Below are 21483 nucleotides of genomic sequence, written 5' to 3' on the forward strand. Positions count from 1 at the left end.
TGAACTTGCTGTGCCCTGGCCCTGGAATGCCATTCCTCTGGTTTTGCTCATGGTTGGCGCAGTCTCATTCCTTTTCAGTTTTAATGGCACCTCCTCTGAGAAGCCTTCCTGTAGCGCCTGATCCACAATGATCCCTCCATTTTCTCCACCCTAGTCTTTGCTTATTGCCCTCATAGCACTGATTGCAGACTGGAATTATTTTATTTATGTACTGCTTTGCTTCTTTGCAACTTATTGTCTGATTCTTCCACTGAAATATAAGCTCCATGAGGACAGAGACCAGATCTGTTTTGTTCTCCAGAGCATCATCAGCACCTAATATGGTGCCTGGCTCATGGTAGGCCCATTTGTTGAAGAGATGAGTGAATTAACTTCCAAATTAAGCAGCATTCTAAGGAAGAGCATTCAGTCAATATCTGAATATGCATTTGTAATGACAAATGTAATCTATTTCATTAAATCTATGTTCAAATCCGATATACAATCTATGATCACTTCCATCTAAATATAGATCCCAGGACTCAATCCGTTTAATATAGTCAGATCCCCTTAGAAAACAAACTTTAGGGGACTGACCAAAAGCTTTTATTGTATTGAAACCTTAACTATTGATTGAAAAAAAAGGTGTGTCAATAGCCAGCAGATGTAAACCTTGCCATGAGGATTTTATCTGCTGAGGCGAGTTTTGATCTGACTTTGAGGAGACATGCCCTGCAGCCTGTGGCACCCGGCTGGCTTCCCAGGTAGCTGCCTGCACAGACATTCATACAGATGCAGGGAGGAGTCTATCTCAGAGAATATGACCACCAAGAAACATCAGGGGCAGCAGGTAGGTTTGAGGACCGACTTAGGCCCAAAAAGACAAACCTCAAAATAGAATAACAATGAATGCACTTTGTTTTTTTTAAATCCAGACTCATCAGAGTCCAAGTTACATACAATATTTTTATTAAAATGCTTATTATTCTTGAGCACATAGGATATACAGTCAGTGAGAAAGAGTAACCAGTGAGAAACTAGCAGTTATTACATAGTTCTTGTCTTCTAAGGCACTTTCTGTGCTTTTATTATTACAGGGTATGTACCATGTATGTAAATATAAGAAATTACTCAACCTATAAAGTTTTTTACATTCCCCTATGCCATGTCTACAAACAGGTTATAAAATAATAAAATTATCCTTCATTTACTTGCATAAATTATTTGCCCAAGGCAGTAATAAGTCTGTACCTATACATATACAGAGTAAATACACCCATGCTGGGAAGAAATGAAAGCTAGGAACCATATTAACCAGTCATAATACGTGGATCTTATCTGGACCCTGATTCAAATAAACTGTTCAATGAGTTTATGAAACAATTGGGGAAACTGGAACGCTCACTGGATGTTTGATGACATTAAGACATTAGTGCCAACAGTTTTTAGATGTGAAAATAGTATTGTGGTTACTTTTAAAGCTTTAGCTAAGCATCCATAGATTTTATTTAAAGTAACCCAGTGGTGGAAGGTAGACAAAACTAAACTAATTGTGGATTAGTTTATGGGGGCCATGATAGGATACTCTTTACTTTTTTAATTTTTGATTTATTTATTTATTTTTTTTTCCTAGAGAGAAGGGAGGAGGGGCAGAGGGAGAGGAAGAAAGAGAATCTTATGTGGGGGCTCGATCTTATCACCATGAGATCATGACTTGAGCTGAAGTCAAGAATCAGACGCTTAACTGACTGAGCCACCCAGATGCCCTGATATTCTTTACTTTTGTACCTACTTTGAAATTTTCTGTAAATTTCAAAACAAGACACAAGATGTATTAAGAAAGTAATGAAATATAAGTTCATTAAAAAAAATCACATTGACTTTTTTTTAGGCTCATTGGTGCACTTTGGTGGAGTACATTGCAGAATGCAGGAGAGATGGCTTGTCTTCCCATAGCCAATCTTCCCTGATCAGCTGCACAGTCCTGCTGAGTTCCTGGATTTCTGACTGGGTTTTTACTCCATGGGCTTCCTTTCCAGGCAGGCTTCAGGGTTCTCCTTCATCCATATGATGAACGCTTCTTGAATGCATGCCTCCTTCAGCCCAGAGTTCATTCCTACCTCTGCTGGCTGGCCCCTCCCAAACCCGCTGTCTTCTCAGGGCCACACTCCATCCATAGGCTCCTCTCTCCCCTGGACCCGACCGACCGTCCTTCTCTATTCCCCTTTCCCTTCCGTATGGAAGTATGCTTAAGTCTATCCATTAAGAACAAGATCCTTCTCATTACCCTCATCTTCCTATAACCATGTGCACCCATGTACACACACACTTCTCTCTTCCCTTTATGGCTAGATTTCTGAAATGAGCTTAAGAAACCCTCCAAGTCAATTTATTAAGTGTTTAGTAAGGGCCACATGTCAGATACGGGGGAGAGGTGTGACAAAATGCTCTAGCCTTCAAAAGGACTTTGACATTTGTAGACGGAGTTCTACTCTGGAGCAGGTTCATGTGCTAGTCTGGAGACAGCAGTCACATATGAGACTTAAATGAGCATTCTTGGGACACCCCAGTGGCTCAGCAGGTTGAGCGTCTGCCTTTGGCTCAGGGCATGATCCCAGGGTCTGGGACCGAGTCCCACATTGGGCTCCCTGCAGAGAGCCTGCCTGTGTCTCTGCCTCTCTCTTTGTGTCTCTCATAAATAAATAAATAAATAATTTTTTTAAAAAAATGAGCATTCGCATCACTGTGCCACTGGGGATGCACAGTGATGCATCCCCAGCAGGCTGGCTCAGGAGTCCGGGGCAGGGAGAAAGCACTGAAGTAGCTTTGGCAAGGCTTGAGCTGGCCTTTGAAGAATGGACAAGATTTGGAAAGGGGAAGGGGAAGGAAGGCGGCATTTTAAGCACATTTTTAGCATAAGAATGTGTGAGGGTTGAGTTCATAGCTTGTTCTGAGGATGGGGAAGCCGGCCTGACCATGGGGCTGACTGGGGAGGGTATGAGGGCCACTGAAGGCTTGACAGGCTGAGGTGTTGCTGGCCATGAAAGATGGCCACGGCTTGGCTTTGTTCTGTTGGGTGGGGTGGGCAGGCTATGGAGGAAGGGAGGGGAGGGTTGGGCTGTGCCACAGAAGCAGGGCTAGGTCTGGTTAAACTTGGCTACCACAAGAAGGGAGCCTGGCAGCAGCCGGAAAAAATAGAACACAGAGACTCTGCAGAAAGCCTGTACGGTGTGACATGATGAGGGCCAGTCCCAAGGTGATAGAGGTGGTGGTGGTCACAGGAACGTGGGACTCCATGATTGACTCAGGGCAAAGGATGGACTGAGCCAACCTGGCTCTGAGATTTGGAGCCTTGGAAGGGTGCTGCCGCGGTTCTCTGATGAGGTGTCACACCATCAAATGGAGATCTAGGCCGGAACACATCAACTAACTGCAGCAGGTGGCCCTTCCTGGAATCCTGAAGCTTACAAAGAAACCGTTAAAAAGTTATGGGATAATTGGAAAACTGAATTCTGACTAGTTTCAATAACATTAAGGAATTAATTGTTAGCTTTTTAAGTGTGGTAATGGTGTTGTGGTTTTAAGAGTCCTTATGTTTTAGAGGCACATACTGAAATATGTACAGACGAAATATATTTGGGTTTGTTTCAGAATTATCCGTAAAAAATAATAAAATTAATTTTTAAAAAAATTTAAAAAATAAAATAAAAATGAAAAAATAAAAATAAATTAAAAAAAAAGAGAATTATACAGGGATAGGGAAGAGTGCGATACAGATGAGGCTGATTTGTTTCTGCAGAGGATTAGTTCTCAAAGCTGGGGAGTACAGGTTCATTTTGCTCTTCTTTCGACTATTGTAAATATTTGAAATTTTCCATGACAAAAATTCTGGTCCTTGAGTAATGCTGATCTTGTACCCTGGGCCTCATAATTCCCGATCAGAGCTCACAAGAGGCATTTTGAGCTGTGCCAGGTTAATCTCCTGTCACATTTCAAAACAGAAATTTGGTCCACTTCTGTTTTGCCTTAAGCAGAAAAACATGAGCTGGAAAGAAATAATGCTTTGGCTTTGTCTGGAAAAACAAACTGGGAGATACACATGATCTCCTTTATCAGGATCACGTGAGGAATCCAACTAACTGAAAAGGCAAAGTCAAAACTCAGAAAAGTTGAATTCTTATAGTAGCTGGAAATAAACACTTCTTTTGGAAAGAGTCAGTCCCGAGTGCGGTTTTCTGGCACCAGGGCACTTGGCATGAGTGTGAAAGTCAAGACCCAGTTGAAAAGCCACGGTCTGGGCTGTGGCTGCCTGCAAAAGGCCAGCGTTACTTGGGCAACAAGTCATACATTATTGAGGCAGAGGCTTGGGGTGGGGGCAGAAGGGAGTCAACTGACACCCCTGATACTGGTTGCCCTGGTGCCCACCCACGCAGCACCTCATACCCTTCTCATTCACAAGCCACGAATATGGGAGGCTCCTCTGACAATGTCCCCAGCTGTGCAAGAAGAGGACACTGGCCACTGGGCGTCACATGCCGGTGGAGGGTCCCACGAACTGCTGTGAAGCCCCACACCTGGCAGGCCATCTCCCAGGCCATAGGGCAGCAACCAGATTTCTTTCTCACTGAGCGGTCCCAAATAGAACAAATCCTCATGCACCTAGACTAGGAAGCTAGGAAGGTACATTTTGAACCTAAGCAAATGACATAATTTTTCTCTTCTTTTCTTTTAAGATTTTATTTATTTATTTGAGAGAAAGCGAGAGAGCATGAGCACAAGTAAGGGGAAGCAAAGGGAGAAGCAGACTCCCCGCTGAGCAGGGAGCCAGATGTGGGGCTCCATCCCAGGACCCTGAGATTATGACCTGTGCTGAAGGCAGATGCTTAACTGATAGAGCCACCCAAATGCCCCTTCTTTTCTTTTTTTGATGGGAAAAAGAAAATTATATGGGGTAGTAGGGAGGCTAGGGGGTTAATATAGGTACATGCTTTCCTGGAGAGAAGCACAAGATTAGGATCAGAATCCAGAACATGAGAGACTCCTAACTCTGGGAAACGAACAAGGGGTAGTGGAAAGGGAGGTGGGTGGAGGATTGGGGGATTGGGTGACGGGCACTGAGGGGGGCACTTGACCGGATGAGCACTGGGTGATATGCTATATGCTGGCAAATTGAACTCCACTAAAAAAAAAAAAAAAAAAAATAAGGATCAGAATCCAGCTCAGTAAACTGGTAAGGGCCTGTTCTGCACCAGGCGTTATGGGACAGGCAGGGATGAACATGACCTGCTCCTTGCTTCATGGAGAACATGGGAGAGGGAGGAGACAGGCATGCCCAAAATCTCCCGGATAAATACTAAAACGGAAGGGCAGGGAGGTTCTGTGACCCAGGCAAGGTAAGTCTGGTACTAAGCCAAGGTCTAATTAGGGTAAATCATTTAATCTCAATTCTTCATCTATAAAATGGTGCAGGTTTTGCCTTGCACCATCCTATAGATCCTATAGAGTTGTAAGGATCAAAGCTACTAAAATAATAGTGATAATAATAATAAAGCAGGAGTATAAAAGGCTTTTTAGACCCTGTTGCCCTTAGGGGATGGCAGCCAGCACCTGTGGCAGGTTCCCGAGGCGGGTGGCTCTCCAGCCAGCCCTGGGAGCAGCAATGCCCTGTGCAATCACTCCCACAGCCACTTCCCCCTGGGCACCTTGTCACATACCTGGGAGCTGCTCTCTCTGACTCGTTCAAACTTGCTTGGTACAGAGGGTGGAGGGCTTAGTCTCAGTAATCTCAATCCGTCTCAGAGCTGAGAGTCCGAACAGAACTTCCAGAACATAGTGTTCGATCCTCTCATTTGTATAAAGGGTACAGGAGACTCAGGCAGGGAATGTGACTTGCTCAAGGTCATTCACTGAGGCGGTGGGACAACTGGCGCCAGAATTTTGTTTTCTGGACCTTTCTGGTCCAACATAGCTGCTTCTCTTTCCTTTTTTATTTTTAAAAATATTTTATTTATTTATTTGAGAGTAAGACAGAGCATGAACAGGGGGGCGGAGGCAGAGGGAGAAGGAGAAGCAGACTCCCCGCTGAGCAGGAAGCCACAGGTGAGACTCAATCCCGGGACCCCTGGATCCAGACCTGAGCCGAAGGCAGGCACTTAACCGACCAACTCACCTCGGAGCCCCCTAACCACTGCTTCTCTTTCCTAAGAAGGTTTTGCCAACATTGGCTCTGTTGCCTTTTAGATCTCTAGCTTTCCTGCCCCCCCAGTACCTAATTCAGTGTAAGTTCCAATAAAGAGTATTTAGTGCACAGTAAAAAAGAAAAATCCCTCCTGATAACCTTTTACCAAGCTCTCTGTTCTTTTGGGGCCCTTTGTTCTTTGGGACACTGTTTACCAAATGCCTGTTATGCATGTGACCCTAATCACACCATGAGTTCACAGTGATCAAAATGAGCTGCCCCTGTCCCCAAAGAGCTCTTGGTTTAGTTATCACTAGAATGCTCTCTTCATGAAACCTTCTGGAACCTCTGTTCTGGGAAGAGAAAGTTCTCCTAACCCAGTTCCCTTTAGTCATGTGTCCAAGGTGAAGTCATCTCATTGCTATGCCTCTTTCCTCACTGAGTTTTCCCACTGGTGTCTGGCCGGCAGCTTCTGCCTTCCTGGCTGTGGGAAGGCTGGCAGCCTCATTCTAGAAGGTAGCTGCGCCTCTTCTTGACCTGAGGGTTTGCATGATACCTCATGATTGCTCCATCTCTGCTTCCCGCTATCCCTAAGGAATTTGGCTTTGTCCTCAGCTGAGTAACAGTCTTACTTTGGTGTCCTCCAGCCTCCTTCGCCTTCTTGGTGTAGTTGAGTTGCTTTGAGTCCAGGGCTCTGAGGTCTTGAAAATTAAAATATAGCTCAGTAAAGACTCCCACTGACATGTGCAAGTGAGAAAACTGGTGTCCAGTGAAGGGTTGGACAGGAAATTTTGCAATCCCTTCAAGCTCTAACATTTCCAAAAAGGTATATCCAGAGGTTGACAGGCTGAAAAGTTAGTAGGGTCCCACTGTGTATGTCCACACCTTGGCTTAACTCCTCACAGCATTTTTAAAAAGATTTTATTTATTCATGCGAGACACAGAGGCAGAGACATAGGCAGAGGGAGAAGCAGGCTCCATGCAGGGAACCTGAGGTGGGACAAGATCCTGGGACTCCAGGATCACACCCTGGGCCGAAGGCAGATGCTCCACTGCTGAGCCACCCAGGTGTCCCACTCCTCACAGCATTTTAAATGGACCTGGGCACCAAGTTTTTCTTCTGACTCCCTTTACTCCCAGATGAAGTTCCCTAGTTAGAGAACAAGGGATATGGAACCGGGATTCTGTGAGGCCAGTATATACATGTCCACTCTTGGGAAATCGAGCTGCCGTCTATGGACGGGTTCCCAGGAGACATGGTGCTCCTTTCCCCTCTGCTCCAGTTAACATCAATCCTGGGCCTGAAATACTGATGCATGGACCCCAGATGGCAAAGCCGGGGTCCCACCTCAGAGAGAGCCCACAGGGCACCATGGTTCTACCCTAACAGGCCATGACATGCCAATTATTTGCTTTCCTGGAGAAACCGCCCCCTGAAAATCCATTTAATTACCACGGGAGATAATCTTTTAAACACAGCTTTACATTCTTTAAAGATTTTTCCCTGTGGGAAAAGAAAGTTTATCTGAACATAGGATTGGATTGTTTATTTCCATTTCCAGAGGAAGGACAATTACCTGGTAGCTAGTAAGAAGCTGAGCCCTGAAGGATTTATTTTTTAAGTCTCTTACTGCTCACTGGTAGTTTGGCACTAGTTTGTAGGACTGTCACCCTCTCCTAGTATAAACTTTGCACTGAGCTCCATGATTCCAGGCATGTGTTTACTTGATACTTTTCAGGCATCTCTCTCGGATTGGGTTTTATACTTGCTCTGAATATAAAGAGTCAATGTCCTCAAGGGTTTCTTATTGGAAGATCATACCTGTATATCCACCAGCCCCAGACACCTACCTGGAGCTCTGGTCAGTCCAACACCAACTTTTTCAGCCCAAAGCGTCCCAGAGGATGCAAGTTTGGGCAAGCAGGGGCCTTGTTGTTGTTGTGTTCAACCTGGTGGCCCCAAGACTCCGAGTAAATCCCGCTCATAATAGATGTTCCATACACAGATGCTAAATCGCTGAAAATCAAGAGGTCTTCAGGTGGAGACGATGTGTATTGTGTCAAAATAGGAACAAGGTAAAATGAAAACGGAGCCTGGTGGGCCGTAGTCCTTGGCAATGGGGCTCTTCTAGTTATTTCCCCACATCCCTTTAAGAGCAAGCAGGCACTAGGCTGAGATTTCAGGGCCCTGAAGAATGTACTTCTGGGGATTAAGAGGAGAAAAGGAATAATGGTATTGAACACAGAATTAGAAAGTGAGGAAAAAAACTTTAGTGGAAAACTGACTAAATTTTGGGCTTCCAGGTCCCGATGGGGAGAAGAGCTGGTCTGAGAAGTACCCGTCATGTGGGGGTGTGCTGCAGTCCCCAATAGACCTGCACAATGACATCCTCCAGTACGATGCCAGCCTTGTGCCCCTTGGGTTCCAGGGCTACAACGTTTCTGCCAGTGAGCAGTTTATCCTGACCAATGATGGCCATTCAGGTGAGAGAGATTCCTCTAAGATCTGCAGGGGGATGTGAGCTGCCCTCAGCTTCCTGGCCTGCTCTCTCCCATGTGGCAGGGAGGAGGCTCTCCTGAAGTACCCAGGAGAAGGGTTGGTGGCTGAGGGTTGGGAGAGCCCAGGGATGCCTGGACCACCCATTCAGGGGCTGCTGAAGGCACCTCTTGGAAGAAGCACATCTCTTGGGAAGGGGAAGGGACAGGCCTGAGTCCTTTGGCCCCTTGGCTCAAACACTTCAGGAGCCATGCAATTCATTGTGGGGTCACCCAGGCTTTGGCGTCCGACAAACATGGATTTGAATCCTGGCTTGACTACTTATGAGTCATGAGACTCTGGGTAAGAATATTAACCTCTTTGAACTTCCATCTGGAAAATGCGCGTATTGATGGGAACTGTGAAGACTAGAGATTCCGTACTTTGGGATCTGGAATACAGTAGATGCTTCATAAATAGCAATTTCTCTTGTTATTGTTATATTATTCTGCAGCTTGGCAGGTACTTCATTAACAGCCCAACCTTCATAGCTCGGTGTGTGATACATGAGCATGTAAAACACAAAACAAAAAAATCGTCCACCCACTGGTCTAGTATTAGTGCTCCTGCCATCCTTTTCCCAGGGGACCTGAGAAGGTGCTGGTGCTACCAGAATTGCTTTAGGGAAAGGGGGACATTCTCGGGAGAAGAGACCAGGTTTCTGACCCTCAGGCTCCAGTTGCCGCATCCACCTGCCTCCCGTCGGGGCCCAGGCCGGTGTGGCCTACCTAGGTGCTCTCAGGCAGCGCTGGGCTGGCCAGGGCTCTGAAGGCTCCACTCCCCACAGTGAGGCTGAACCTGGTCCCGGACATGCACATCCAGGGCCTCCGGTCCCGCTACACGGCCACCCAGCTGCACCTCCACTGGGGGAACCAGAATGACCCTCACGGCTCCGAGCACACCGTCGCTGGGAAGCACTTTGCTGCTGAGGTGAGTGGGGCAGTCAGGCTGGCAGAGGCTGCCTGGCGGTGGGTGGTCTGGCACCCTTCCACCTGGCTGGGGTACAGGCGCGATCGGAGTGCAAGCAAGGGCTGCCTGCACGCTCCACACACCCACCCCTGGCGCTGGGGGCAGCACAGAGAGATCGAGCCACTCCAGCAACCCTGCAGCTCTTTGCAGTGTCCTGGGCCCCGTCCTATCCTGAACATGCAGAGGATGGGTGGGATGTTGGCACAGCATTGTGTTACGTCGCTCTGCGGCACTAAATGCCAAAAGAAAACAGGAGGGGGCAGCCCGGGAGGCCCAGCGGTTTAGCGCTGCTTTCAGCCCAGGACGTGATCCTGGAGACCCGGGATCGAGTCCCACATCAGGCTTCCTGCATGGAGCCTGCTTCTCCCTCTGCCTGTGTCTCTGCCTCTCTCTCTCTCTCTCTCTTTTTCTCTCTCTCTGTCTCTCATGAATAATAAATTAAATCTTAAAACAAAACAAAAAAACAAAACAAAAGAAAAGAGGAGTGGAGCCATCGTTCCTGCGCTAGTGGTGTGCAAGGGGTACATTGGGGTGCCCGAGGTGCTCCATGGGGTAGGACTCGGGGATGTGGTTCTGGATATTTACAGGGCAATAAATACAAGGAGATAAATGCTACTGATCAGCCTGTGGAGCCCAAGGTAAATAATGACATGACCATTCTCCTCTGTTCTTAACTGCTGAACTGCTTAATGTCTCAGGCTAATTATAGGTCGAGTTACAAGTGTGGAGGGGCTGTAAGTCTGGCCCAATAGGATGGCACTCTTGGAGGTGCACGTATATCAAACCAGGCCCATCTCCGAACCTCCAGGACTGCAATTTCTTTCAGGCTAATTGCAATGTGGAGGCTTCTACTCACCCAACGGGAATAAAGAAGGAGTTAGGGTGTAGGCTGGGAGAATTTGGGCACTTGAAAATATTTCTAGTTATTATATTTTCTGCTATTAAGCCACATCATCACCAAGAGCCTGGTGGAGATGGACCATACACATCTATAATAGAGAAAATACATCAAAGTGACCCAAAAGTGGCAGATTCTCTACGGAGGGTCCTTGAAAGTGTACCATTCTTCTGCATTGAGTCCTATAAAGAAGACCCTCTTAATCTCAGCAGGGAATTCTATTTTCTGTCTGTATTACTCTTCGCCTCCTCTTGATTTAATCTAAACATAGTAAGAAAAGTGCTGAAACAGACCACGAGCTCAAAAGGCAGATATAAAAAGAAATAAGGATCTAGGACCTTCAGGGTTTTAGCCATATAGAAGTCTCCATTTCTCAGAGCTGGGCCGAGCTAACATGGTGTGGGGTCGTGTGGCACGCTGCATCCTTCATGGGGAAAGATGGTGAGGGAGGAACCCCTAAGAAATCTTAAATAGGGGATTACTTAAAAGAAGGCACAATTTTGTATGATTTTTAAAAATTAGAAAGCGTCGCTTGAAATGTGGGCAACATTAAAACTGAAAACAGTAAAATATTAAACTAAAATTAAAACTGAAGTCAGTAAAATATGCTTGAATTCTATTGACAACCACGTAAAACAGAGAAAAGGTAAAGACAGAGAAAATCTCAATGTGTTATAGTCCCAAGAGGCAAAGAAAGAACAAAAATGTGTATCATATATCTAGGCCTATCTACTAACACAATTTTTTGGAAGACAGGTAACATCACCTTTTGTTTTTTTGTTTTTGTTTTTTTAATAATAAATTTATTTTTTATTGGTGTTCAATTTGCCAACATACAGAATAAAACATCACCTTTTGAATTAAAAATTAGGTTAAACATCATCAGAATTTGTCATAACAATGTCTTAATACTTACCTAGACTTTTTTAAATCCAAGATTTCTCAGGAGGTTCTTTTTTCCTCACTTTAAAAATGACAAGTAATTCCTGCTTTGAAAAAAAAATCAGCTTAGCATTTTATTTTATAAAGGTAAAATCTACATTCAGGGATTAAGACCATTCTTGTTTTCTGGTATCTTAAATTATGGCTGATAAAACCTGTATAAGCCATGCTGCGATTTTTTTTTTTTCCACCTGAGGGATAAGTGTGGACCCTGCTCTGGATACAGATACAGTTAAGTTACCACTGGAGGTTTCCTGCCTCAGCCCCTCCTACTTCCAGATCAAATGCAGAGTGGCCAGGCTGAGCTGGGCAAGCTACGTGGGACCACTTTTCCTTAGACTCCAGAATAGGTAGAAAAAAGACAGAGGGGGCCCCTGGGTGGCTCAGTCAGTTAAGCCTCTGAGCCTCTGACTTTTGATTTCAGCTCAGGGTCATGATCGCAGAGTCGTGAGATTGAGCCCTACATCTGGCTCTGCCCTGGGCATGGAGCCTGCTTAATTTCTTTTTCTCCCTCCCCCACTATCTCTCTCTTGCTCTAAAAAAAAAAAAAAAAAAGGAAAAGGAAAGAAAGAGAAGAAAGAAAGAAAGAAAGAAAGAAAGAAAGAAAGAAAGAAAGAAAAGAGAGAAGTGCTCCAAAGTATCCAAACTGTTTCATGGCTAGTATAAAGACCCATTCATTCATTCATTCATTCATTCCTTCACTGAGTACCTACTGTATACCTGGTACTTTCCAAGCACCCTATCAGACACTGGAATACAATGGTGAATAGGATGGACAATCTCCCCTGGTAGAGTTTTTGGTCTCCAGGACTGAGGAAAAAGAGAAAACTAGGGAGGCCATGAAGGAAAGGGTCCGAGAGGCCTGGTCTAACTGGGGCAGGGTACAGGGGTTTTGTCTTCCCCATTGGATTTGAGTCCCCCGCAAAAGCAAAGGTTCCTGTGAGTCGCTCATCCCCTGGTGAGCAGCTTTTCTTTCACTGCAGCTGCATATCGTCCATTATAACTCGGACCTGTACCCCAACGCCAGCACCGCTAGTAACAAGTCAGAGGGCCTCGCCGTCCTAGCTGTTCTCATAGAGGTAAGAGATGTCTATGGGATTTTACCTAATTTGAAGCCAGGGTGGTATTAGACTCGGCATTTGGTCCATGAACACCTGTCTGTTGGATGTGGATGGTTCACTCCCGTTTTGTCTGTGTCTTGCCTCTAGGGCTGGAGATAGTCCCCCCTAGGGTACCTTCTCTTTTGACCTGGAGGAGCACTTTCTGTGGCTGGGCAGCAGAAATGGGCATGTCCTTTGAAACATTGGGGAAAGTGAGCCCTAATGCCTAACCCTATTGTATGAAACAGAATTGCCCAGCTGGATAGGACCCGTGTATGGGGGTTGGGAGGGTGGGGATCATTCAGTGCTGCCTCATCAGGTGCCTGAATCCCTTACACAACCCCTAATATCCAAGTTCTATTCTTTATATGGACCCTAGAATGAGTTCTTTCCTTAATCCCAGAAAATGAGACTGTTCTCTAATTTGCTTGCATGCTCTTCCCTGATAAGACAACATGTACCTTGTTTCTCAACATGCTTACTTGCCTGACCTGGCTTGTGTGAACCCGGGCTCCCTTAAGTTCTGGTTAGAGCACATGCTAGTTGTGGCTTTCAGGCTTCCAGCCTGATAATCAGGAGCACAAGCTGTATTCCTTGCCCGGGGACATGCAAGCCCCAGTGTCTTGAGCACTCAGTGTCACGCATCCTGAGATGCAAGAAGACAAATTCCTAATGGCCCGGATCCTTCACAACTGTCCTAGTAAAGTGCATCCTTCAGGGAGAACCTTGGTAACAGCAACTGTGTACCCCTAGCAGAGCCCTTCTATCAGCAACTGCCGAACCAGGCTCAGCCTATAGAATTCTGTCCCAGTTCAACCTGCCCTTCTCTGTTGCAGATGGGCTCCTTCAATCCATCATATGACAAGATCTTCAGGCACCTTCAAGATGTAAGATACAAAGGTGAGGGGGCCTTGGATGCATATTCATCCTCTGTTGGAGAAGGATGTAGTCACTCCCATGTGACCTGGAGAAAACTGAATTCAGAGGGCAGGTGCTAGTCACATTTCTAGGCTGAGTCACATGCCCAGCAGCACCTCTGCCACCATTTCTCCAACATGTCTCTCCAGGCCAAGAAGTGCTCATTCCAGGGTTCAGCATTGAAGAGCTGCTTCCTGAGAGGCCTGAAGAGTACTACCGCTACAAAGGGTCCCTGACCACACCTCCTTGCCACCCCACAGTGCTCTGGACAGTTTTCCGGAACCCTGTGCAAATTTCCCAGGAGCAGGTAACTCTCGTGCCCTTCTGAGTCAGAGACCATGTGGCACCTCGGTCCCTACCCATATCATAATCAACGACTTGGTTTCCTCACTTAGAATTTCATTGACAGCTATGCAGAACCTCTCCAAATATCGCAGGTGCCCGGAAGCACTGCAGAAATGACAAGCTGAGTTTCAGAAGTGGAGTTTTGAGCCAAGCTGGGGAAATGAACCCATCTCCATAGTTCCTTACACATGAGTTGTTCAGCTGCACTTCCTAATATATTCCTCAGTGGCTGGATAGTGTTTCCTCTGTGGTGGGAGAGAGCACAGTACCTTCACAGGGCAGAGACAAAGCCATAGAACCGTTCCCCTCCCCAGCAGGTGTCTGGTTGACTGGGTGCCAGGTGATCTGGTCTGTCTCCTCCTCTCAAGGCTTGGAGGGAGGTTAGTGCTGTTAGCTGCTAGGTGGTGGAGGGGCTCCTCAGCCTCCCACAGACACGGCATTCCTCCAATGGGCCCCATTTGGAGCCCAGCTCTAAATTAGAGGGGTCTAAGGCTCATTCTGATGGCCTCATCAAAAGGAACAAAAAAGAGGGTGGCAAGAGATTCTCAGGTCCTCTGATGACTAGTTCCATAGAATTTTCATACACCTACACAGATTATATAATTGGTTTCCAAGGCAGTTTCCAGGTTAGGCTATTACTGCTTCCCCAAACATTTCATCTCTTGATTCATCACATCTTTAGTCCTGTCCGCCTACCTGCTGCCATTTATCTATGTTACTCAGATCAGTAGCTCATAGTGATTCCACTATGAAAAGGGTTCCACTGCTTTCTGGTATGCCTCTTGCCAAGCCCCAGAGGTCTCTTCCTCATTGAGGTCAGGCAAGAGAGCATCACTCTGCCCATGGGGTATGTTTCTGCTTCTCCCCTTACAGCTGCTGGCTTTGGAGACTGCTCTGTACTACACATATGTGGATGACCCATCCCCTAGAGAAATGGTCAACAACTTCCGGCGGGTCCAGAAGTTTGATGAGAGGCAAGTGTACACCTCTTTCCGACAAGGTGAGAAGATGTGGTGCGTGGGGGGAGTGTGGTACCAAGACACCCATTTTATATGAAGTTGGGTGCCCTGTCCTTGGGTGCCCTGTCACGGATGCCCTTAGGAGGTGGTTTAAGAGTACTCTGGCTGCCAAGGAAACCAGGGTGTGTAAGAAACTACTGTGTGTGGGTTTACTGAGGTCTCTCTTCACTGCTCTTGACTTCCCTGAGCCTCTGTGGCTAGTGTTTGCTAGCCAGGGCCTCTTGGCATCTGGAGCAGAGCCTCATTAAATCTGGGAGTCTCCCACAGCGGGGGAAGAGAGGATGTTCTGAGACATCCTCTCTGGAGAACCACTCTTCTCTTAAGACAGACAGTAGGACTGTTCATGAGATCAAGCTCCTAACTTCTTACCCTAGGCTTTCTTGGCATCAAGGCCCATCTTCAGCCCTGCCAGGTGATTCACAGTACCATGAGCATCACCAACGTCCACGGAAGGTCCTCTGTAAGGCTTTAGAGTGGGCATAATGCACATCTGTAGCCACAGCAGCTCATGGTTAATATAGCAGGACCCATCAGGCAAGGAAGCCTCTGCATTCACTGCCCTTTTGTCTCATCTCCTTAAGTTTACTGAAGTACAGGCCCACAGGAGCTATACTGAATGACGCTTAAAGTTTGGTTTATTCCTAATGCTATGAAAGCTTAGTTCTTCCTTTTAAATCTATAACTCCCCAGAAGGACATTTAACGTCTTTATCTGTTCAATACCTGTGTCAATACTGTCGGAAGCTGGGGGTCCATGGAAACACGTGAGGGAGAACTCTTGGGGCCTACACCCTTCTTCAAACCTCCAAGTTCATCTTCTCACTCTAGATTCTTGAGCCACTCCCAATATGGGAATCGCAAGTGGTTAGAAGCAAGGTAGGTCTGTGGGAGTTCCACATGATCCCCTCTCATCACTTGTGGCTGAACTGGGCCAGGTGATCATATCTGAAGATGACCCCGTTAACCCATGTGCTGGAGAATCAGATCTTCTTATCTCACCTGGTGTACCTTTATGGTTGTCATTGTTCCTTTCTTATTGTGTGAGATTATAACTACCACTGACTAAGCCTAGTTACACACAGGAAGATTGTATTTCAAGGCCCTTGCCAGAAGGCTTTAGCAACATGCCCTTCTGGACTCTCCCATACATATGGTTGGAATTATGTCCTTCTGTCAGTTATTGCATCAAGAACTGCCCAAGAATTTATCTTTTGTGCTCTCCTCTCCAAATACCACTGGTGAAGGTTATGTCCCTCTTTTTCCTCAATTCTCTGGTCTGAAAACTGCATCTGTGAACAATGACCCTTCCTAAACATTGAGAATGTATTTGATGATGACTGTCAACTTCTTTTCTAGGAAATGCCTCAAATGTACAGAATTATCCCTTTGTGATCTCTTTTGGATATAACTTTCTCTTTTTCCTATTCTTCTGAATGAAGTATGTAGTACACAAGTATTAAAGGGAAAATACTTCAACTCTTCAATAAAATAAAAAATATAAAAACTCTACCTGGAGGCAAAGGGCTGGGCCCATGTAGATAAGGTAGTATTTTGTTTGTGATTCAAGGATAATAATCAGATCTCTTCTCTGGGCTGGTCTATACAAGTCACAAGGGATTACGGTGATAAATATTCCCCCTATAGTCAGAAGACCTGGGTTCAAAGCCTGAATTTGTTTCCTCCTGGCTGTATGTTGTAAGCAAATCACGTCCCCTCTTTGGCCTTGGTTTGTTTCTTCAGCCATAGAATGTTAGGTTGGGCTAGGTGAGCTGACATCCTTTCAGTGCTAACATGTGATGTGATTCTAAGCGGACACTAACAACTGCCCATCCTCACTTTACGTTGCAGGGTCAGTGTTTGAGGACAGTTACAAAGGATCAGAAGAAACCATGCAGGAACTTGAGTGTGACTTCCCAAAGTAACCTCCACTTGTAACAATGGGCTTTGGCATTGGGAATAATTAGCCATCTTCTTAGACCGGCTCAGGTCTAAGTTGGTGCTCATGGAGTGGGTAATGCAGTCAGGCCTGTAGCAGAACGCTTCAGTAGACTCTCCTAGTCTAGCTGGGGAGCTTGAGGGGCCTCTCAGCAGAAGCCTGGATGGAGACTGACTCCACACTTAGGACATCAGGATCAAAGCCCAAATGCAGCTTTGCCACTGTCTTTCCTGCATAGTTCACCCAGAACTGCTATTTCTAAGAGCCCAGGCTGGGCCTAGCTCTCCCCTTAGATTGAGAAACCATGGCAGTCCAAGGCAAACCTGTTCATTTGGAGGCTGATTATAGAAACTTGGCCAGAATTGTCCCTTCTCACTCACTTCTGGGAGATGCGGGGAGCTAATGGGGCTGCTTCCCAAGGAGCAGTGGGGAGGGTGGCCCCAAAAGAGTGAAGCCCCAAATCTCATCCCTCAGGGGCACCTGCATTCATGAGGTCCCTCTAACACCAACCTGAAGGGGCTTCAGACTGTAACAGGCCGTTTCAGGGTGAGCCTGTTTGTCAGTGTGAACCTTAAACAATTCAGACTCAATTATTTGTATATTCTTCCATTGAGGCAGGCTTGTAATTAGGGTCTGATTTATTCAGGGTTTTCTCTGGAAGTTCATCAGAACTATGGACTTGGAGTATTTTGCCAGGAGAAAAGTAATGTTAAGGAAATCCTCCAGGAGAGAAAGTGCAAGGATTTTGAGGATAAGCTCTGAGGTTTAGCCAAATTGGAATAATTGGGACTCAATCATTTAACTTGAGCATGCTTTTTCCTCAACAGTGCTTAGAAAAGGAATAAAGAACTTGGTTTCTATCCTTAAGAGGTACCAGCCTGTCCTTCAGCCACCAGAAAGAATAAAATCTTGCCACTTGCAATGATATGGATGGAACTAGAGGGTATTTTGCTAAGAGAAATAAGTCAGTCAGAGAAAGACAAATACCATATGATTTCACTCCTATAAGGAATTTAACAAACCAAACAGATGAACATAGGGAAAGGGAAAGAAAAATAAAATAAGATAAAAACAGAGAGGGAGGCAAACTATAAGAGATTCTTAACTATAGGGAACAAACGGTTGCTGGAGAAGAGGTAGGTGGGTGATAGGGTAATCGGATGACGGGCATTACGGAGGGCATGTGATATAATGAGCACTGAGTGTTATATGCAACTGATGAATCATTAAATTCTATTCCTGAAAAAAAATTCTACCCCTAAAACTAATAATACACTATGTTAACTAAATTGAATTTAAATAAAAAACTTTAAAAAATAATAAAATGCTGAAAAAAAGAAAAAGAAGTAGCAGTCTGTCCTTAAAGACAGACTTAGGTAGTCTAACTATGATTTAGCCCTAGGACAAGGTTTATCAACCTTAGTGTTATTGACATTTTGGGCTGGATAATACTGGGGGCTGTCCTCTGCACTGTAGCACTCGCAGCATCCCTAGCCTCTCCCCACTAGAAGCCCGTAATATCCTTCCAGTTCTGATTGCCAAAAAAATGTCTCCAGACACTTCCAAATGTCTCCAAGGCTGGAGAGGCAGCGTTGAGGACCAGGGATTGCACAAAGACTCTGTCTAGGCTCAGACTGATTTTTTTTCATTCATATCTCAGGATTCTGGAGTTTTCAAATGCCCTGGTCTTTATTCTATTACAGCATATTTTCTTTTTAAATTTAACTTAAAATTTTTTTTTTATTTACTTATTTGAGAGAGAGAGAGAGAGTGTGTGTGCAAATGGGAGAGGAGCAGGAGAAGAGGGACAAGCAGACTCCACACTGAGCATGGAGCCTGACATGGGGCTCGATTCCAAGACCCTGAGATCGTGACCTGAGCCAAAATTAAGAGTCAGGATGCCAAACAGACTGAGCTGCCCAGGTACCCCAACAGTGCGATATTTTCAGTCTGGTGATGGTTACTCCTGAAACCAAAAGGTTGTTGGGTTACTAAGGTAGAACAACCAAATTCAAGAAACCATTCTCCATCTTTTTAGAATTTGAATATACCTTCTTTTTAAATAACTGGGTACATCCAAGGCTAGGAGAAGTGGATGAGAAAGAACTATCCACCCTAAAGAGAAGTATACAAACCACTTTATCAGGGGTCCAGATGCCTCTGAGGCAGCAACTTGCTTCAGAATCTCATTTTTCTTCTTGCTTTTGTACCCTTTTTTTCTCATGTGTGTTGGGTTTCTTGTTGCCTTTGGTTAAAATGCCCACTCTTTGTGGAGAGGTGAAATAAACACGAGGCACCTTTTTTTTAGCTCTTAGAAAGTGCCTCTTCCAAGTGACACAAATAGAAGACTTGAGCTGAAGAGAGGAGATAAGATTCATTGTCCTCAAGGAGGGATCCCAGATTGGGGAACGCACCCTGTGAGCAGCCCAGACCTCACAGAAGTCAGATGCCCTCTGTGAGGAAGGAGAAAGATGGCAGAGGAATATTTTCAGTCCAGGGGCCTCATTCTTGGTTTCTTCAACAAGACCTCTTCCTAGCTAAACATACCAGCACTGGGTCCTGATGGTGATGGGTAATAAAGGAAGAGCCTATCAGACCGAAATGTTAACCTTATCTAGCCCTGTTTTTAATATGCCAGGGCAAGGACATTTTTAGGGACAATGAGAAGCCAAATTTTTAGGGACAATGGGAAGCCAAAGAGTTTCTATAATCATGTCTGTAGTGGGCTTGCTCTGAGCAACTGCATGTCACCCACCGCAGAGCCTGGAGCCTGCTGACGTATACTTAGACAAGAGCGCTAGACAGTAGAGGGTTTGGGCTTTCACCCCTGGTACGTATGTGGAGTAGCACAATTAGAAGCTGCTTGACCCTGAGAGACCTGGGCAGTTTTATAAAACCTTTAAAAAAGAGGGGAAAAAAAATCTTACAAAGCTAAGATGGCTAATTATCTACTTTTTGAGACCAGAATGTATGCTTTGTTGTTACTGACCTTGTGTTTCTAAAAGTTCCTATTTTTAAATAAAATCTCTTAGATGGAAAGTATCATCAAGTCTACGAAGGTATCCAAATAAAAGACCAGAAGAGTTCCCACCTTCAGAGGCCCCTGGGTAAAGGGGGCTGAATAGTTGGGAGTAATTGTCAAATGTGCTAAGAAGTCCCTAGTCCCTTGACTAGTGCAATTTAATATGCCACATATCTCCAGAGCACACCCCAAGTCAGGCACGATGGGGAACAGAAAACCCCAGTGTGGATATTCTCTTGCTCCTAACAGCAAGCCTCTGGGACAGAGCAGATCAGGTGGAAAGTCAGAAAGCTGGGCCCACCCTTGGTGAGGTGACCCTAGCTGTCTTTCCAGCATTTCTCCCCCTGGCACCCATCCACGCCCTGCAGGGCCTCCCTTAGCATGGCACTGCTTTGAGGTGTGCACATTATTAACTTTGGCACACACGATTCCCTTGGCCTGGGATGGCCCTCACTTCTCTCACCTGAAAAATCCTTTCAAAACTCAACTCTAATCCTATGATCCCAGAAATCTTCCCCGTTCCCCGGAAGGTGACTTGTAGTTTCCTTCAGTGCAGCTAGAACAGCCCATCAATCTCTGTTACGGTTCTTAGCATACCACAGGGGGATGGCTTACAGCCATACAGAAACAGGGAATCAGCAAGTCTAGATTATGCCCCCACACTCCAAGCCCCCTAGGGACAGGGACGACTGACACCTTACTTATGTGGCAGGCACTGTGCCAGGTGCTCACTACCAAAGAGTATAACTGACCATCTCCCTACCCCTCCGCTCTCCAGGGTCCCCTCTGCAGAACGATTTTAGGTTTAGTTTCCAGTCTTATTTTGCTTTGTTTTCAGTTTGCCAGCAGCATTCACATCAATCCATTTGTTTAAGAAACATTCAAGATCAGAATTTGGCTGTCAAGTTTCGAAGTCTTGGGGGAGAGAGTAGCCTAGAGCTGTTGTCGTCAGGCTTTTTCTATTGCTCCGGCCTGAAAGGAATAAAAGGCTCCAGTCCCACCACCTACCATTCCCTCAGCCACAGACAGCCTGAGCCTGGCCTTTGAAGGGAGCTGAGAGTACTAAGTATTAGTACTAAGCTCAGTAACCCAAGCCTACTGCTCCAGAATCTGGGCCCCTCAGAGCAATGGGGCTCTCTGTCCTGGGCCTGCAGTCCTGCCACTGGAAGGCAAAGCCCCCAATCCCTATTATGGCTGTAGCAATCCAGCTCCCTCATGTAATCTGGTGGTAGCTTTTCCCCCGATTTATTTGTAGAAATTATTTCTTTTTTGGGTTGCTTGGTATCAATAAGAAAAGCTCCCCAGTTAACTATGTTCTCCAAAGATAGTTCTGTTCTGTGGCCACTGAGGGCAGCTTCCTTGCTTTTCTTACCAAAGCCTCATCCAAAGAAGGGACTAGCATCTCTGTCATTTCAGTCTACGACTCGTAGTAAGCATAATAATAAGAGCTTTTATCATCCAAAAGGGGATTTTATGTATTTAAGTGATCAAATCCTTGCTAAACCAAAACTTCTCATCTCTTTTAATTAATGCTGAAGGCAGCTAAAGGCATGTATATACACACATGCATAAGACATGTACATATGTACAGACACAGGTACGAATATGTGAGACGCCACCGAAGCAGCCTGTACTTTAATAT

At 45.6% G+C, this 21483-nt stretch overlaps 1 protein-coding gene across 4 annotated transcripts in view; it reads left to right on the forward strand.

The window, feature by feature from the left end:
- CA12 (carbonic anhydrase 12) overlaps nucleotides 1–21483 on the forward strand; it is a 55503-nt gene that overhangs the window by 26010 nt on the left and 8010 nt on the right. For all 4 annotated transcript variants that reach the window (XM_055319587.1, XM_055319588.1, XM_055319586.1 and 1 more), the window contains 6 exons: nucleotides 8462–8641; nucleotides 9481–9623; nucleotides 12486–12581; nucleotides 13439–13502; nucleotides 13670–13827; nucleotides 14739–14865. In XM_055319587.1, coding sequence (XP_055175562.1) covers nucleotides 8462–8641; nucleotides 9481–9623; nucleotides 12486–12581; nucleotides 13439–13502; nucleotides 13670–13827; nucleotides 14739–14865 — 768 coding nt within the window. The remainder of the gene's footprint in view (nucleotides 1–8461; nucleotides 8642–9480; nucleotides 9624–12485; nucleotides 12582–13438; nucleotides 13503–13669; nucleotides 13828–14738; nucleotides 14866–21483) is intronic.

The sequence above is a fragment of the Nyctereutes procyonoides genome, unplaced genomic scaffold, assembly GCF_905146905.1.
Source record: "Nyctereutes procyonoides isolate TBG_1078 unplaced genomic scaffold, NYPRO_anot_genome, whole genome shotgun sequence".
Classification (NCBI taxonomy): domain Eukaryota; kingdom Metazoa; phylum Chordata; class Mammalia; order Carnivora; family Canidae; genus Nyctereutes; species Nyctereutes procyonoides.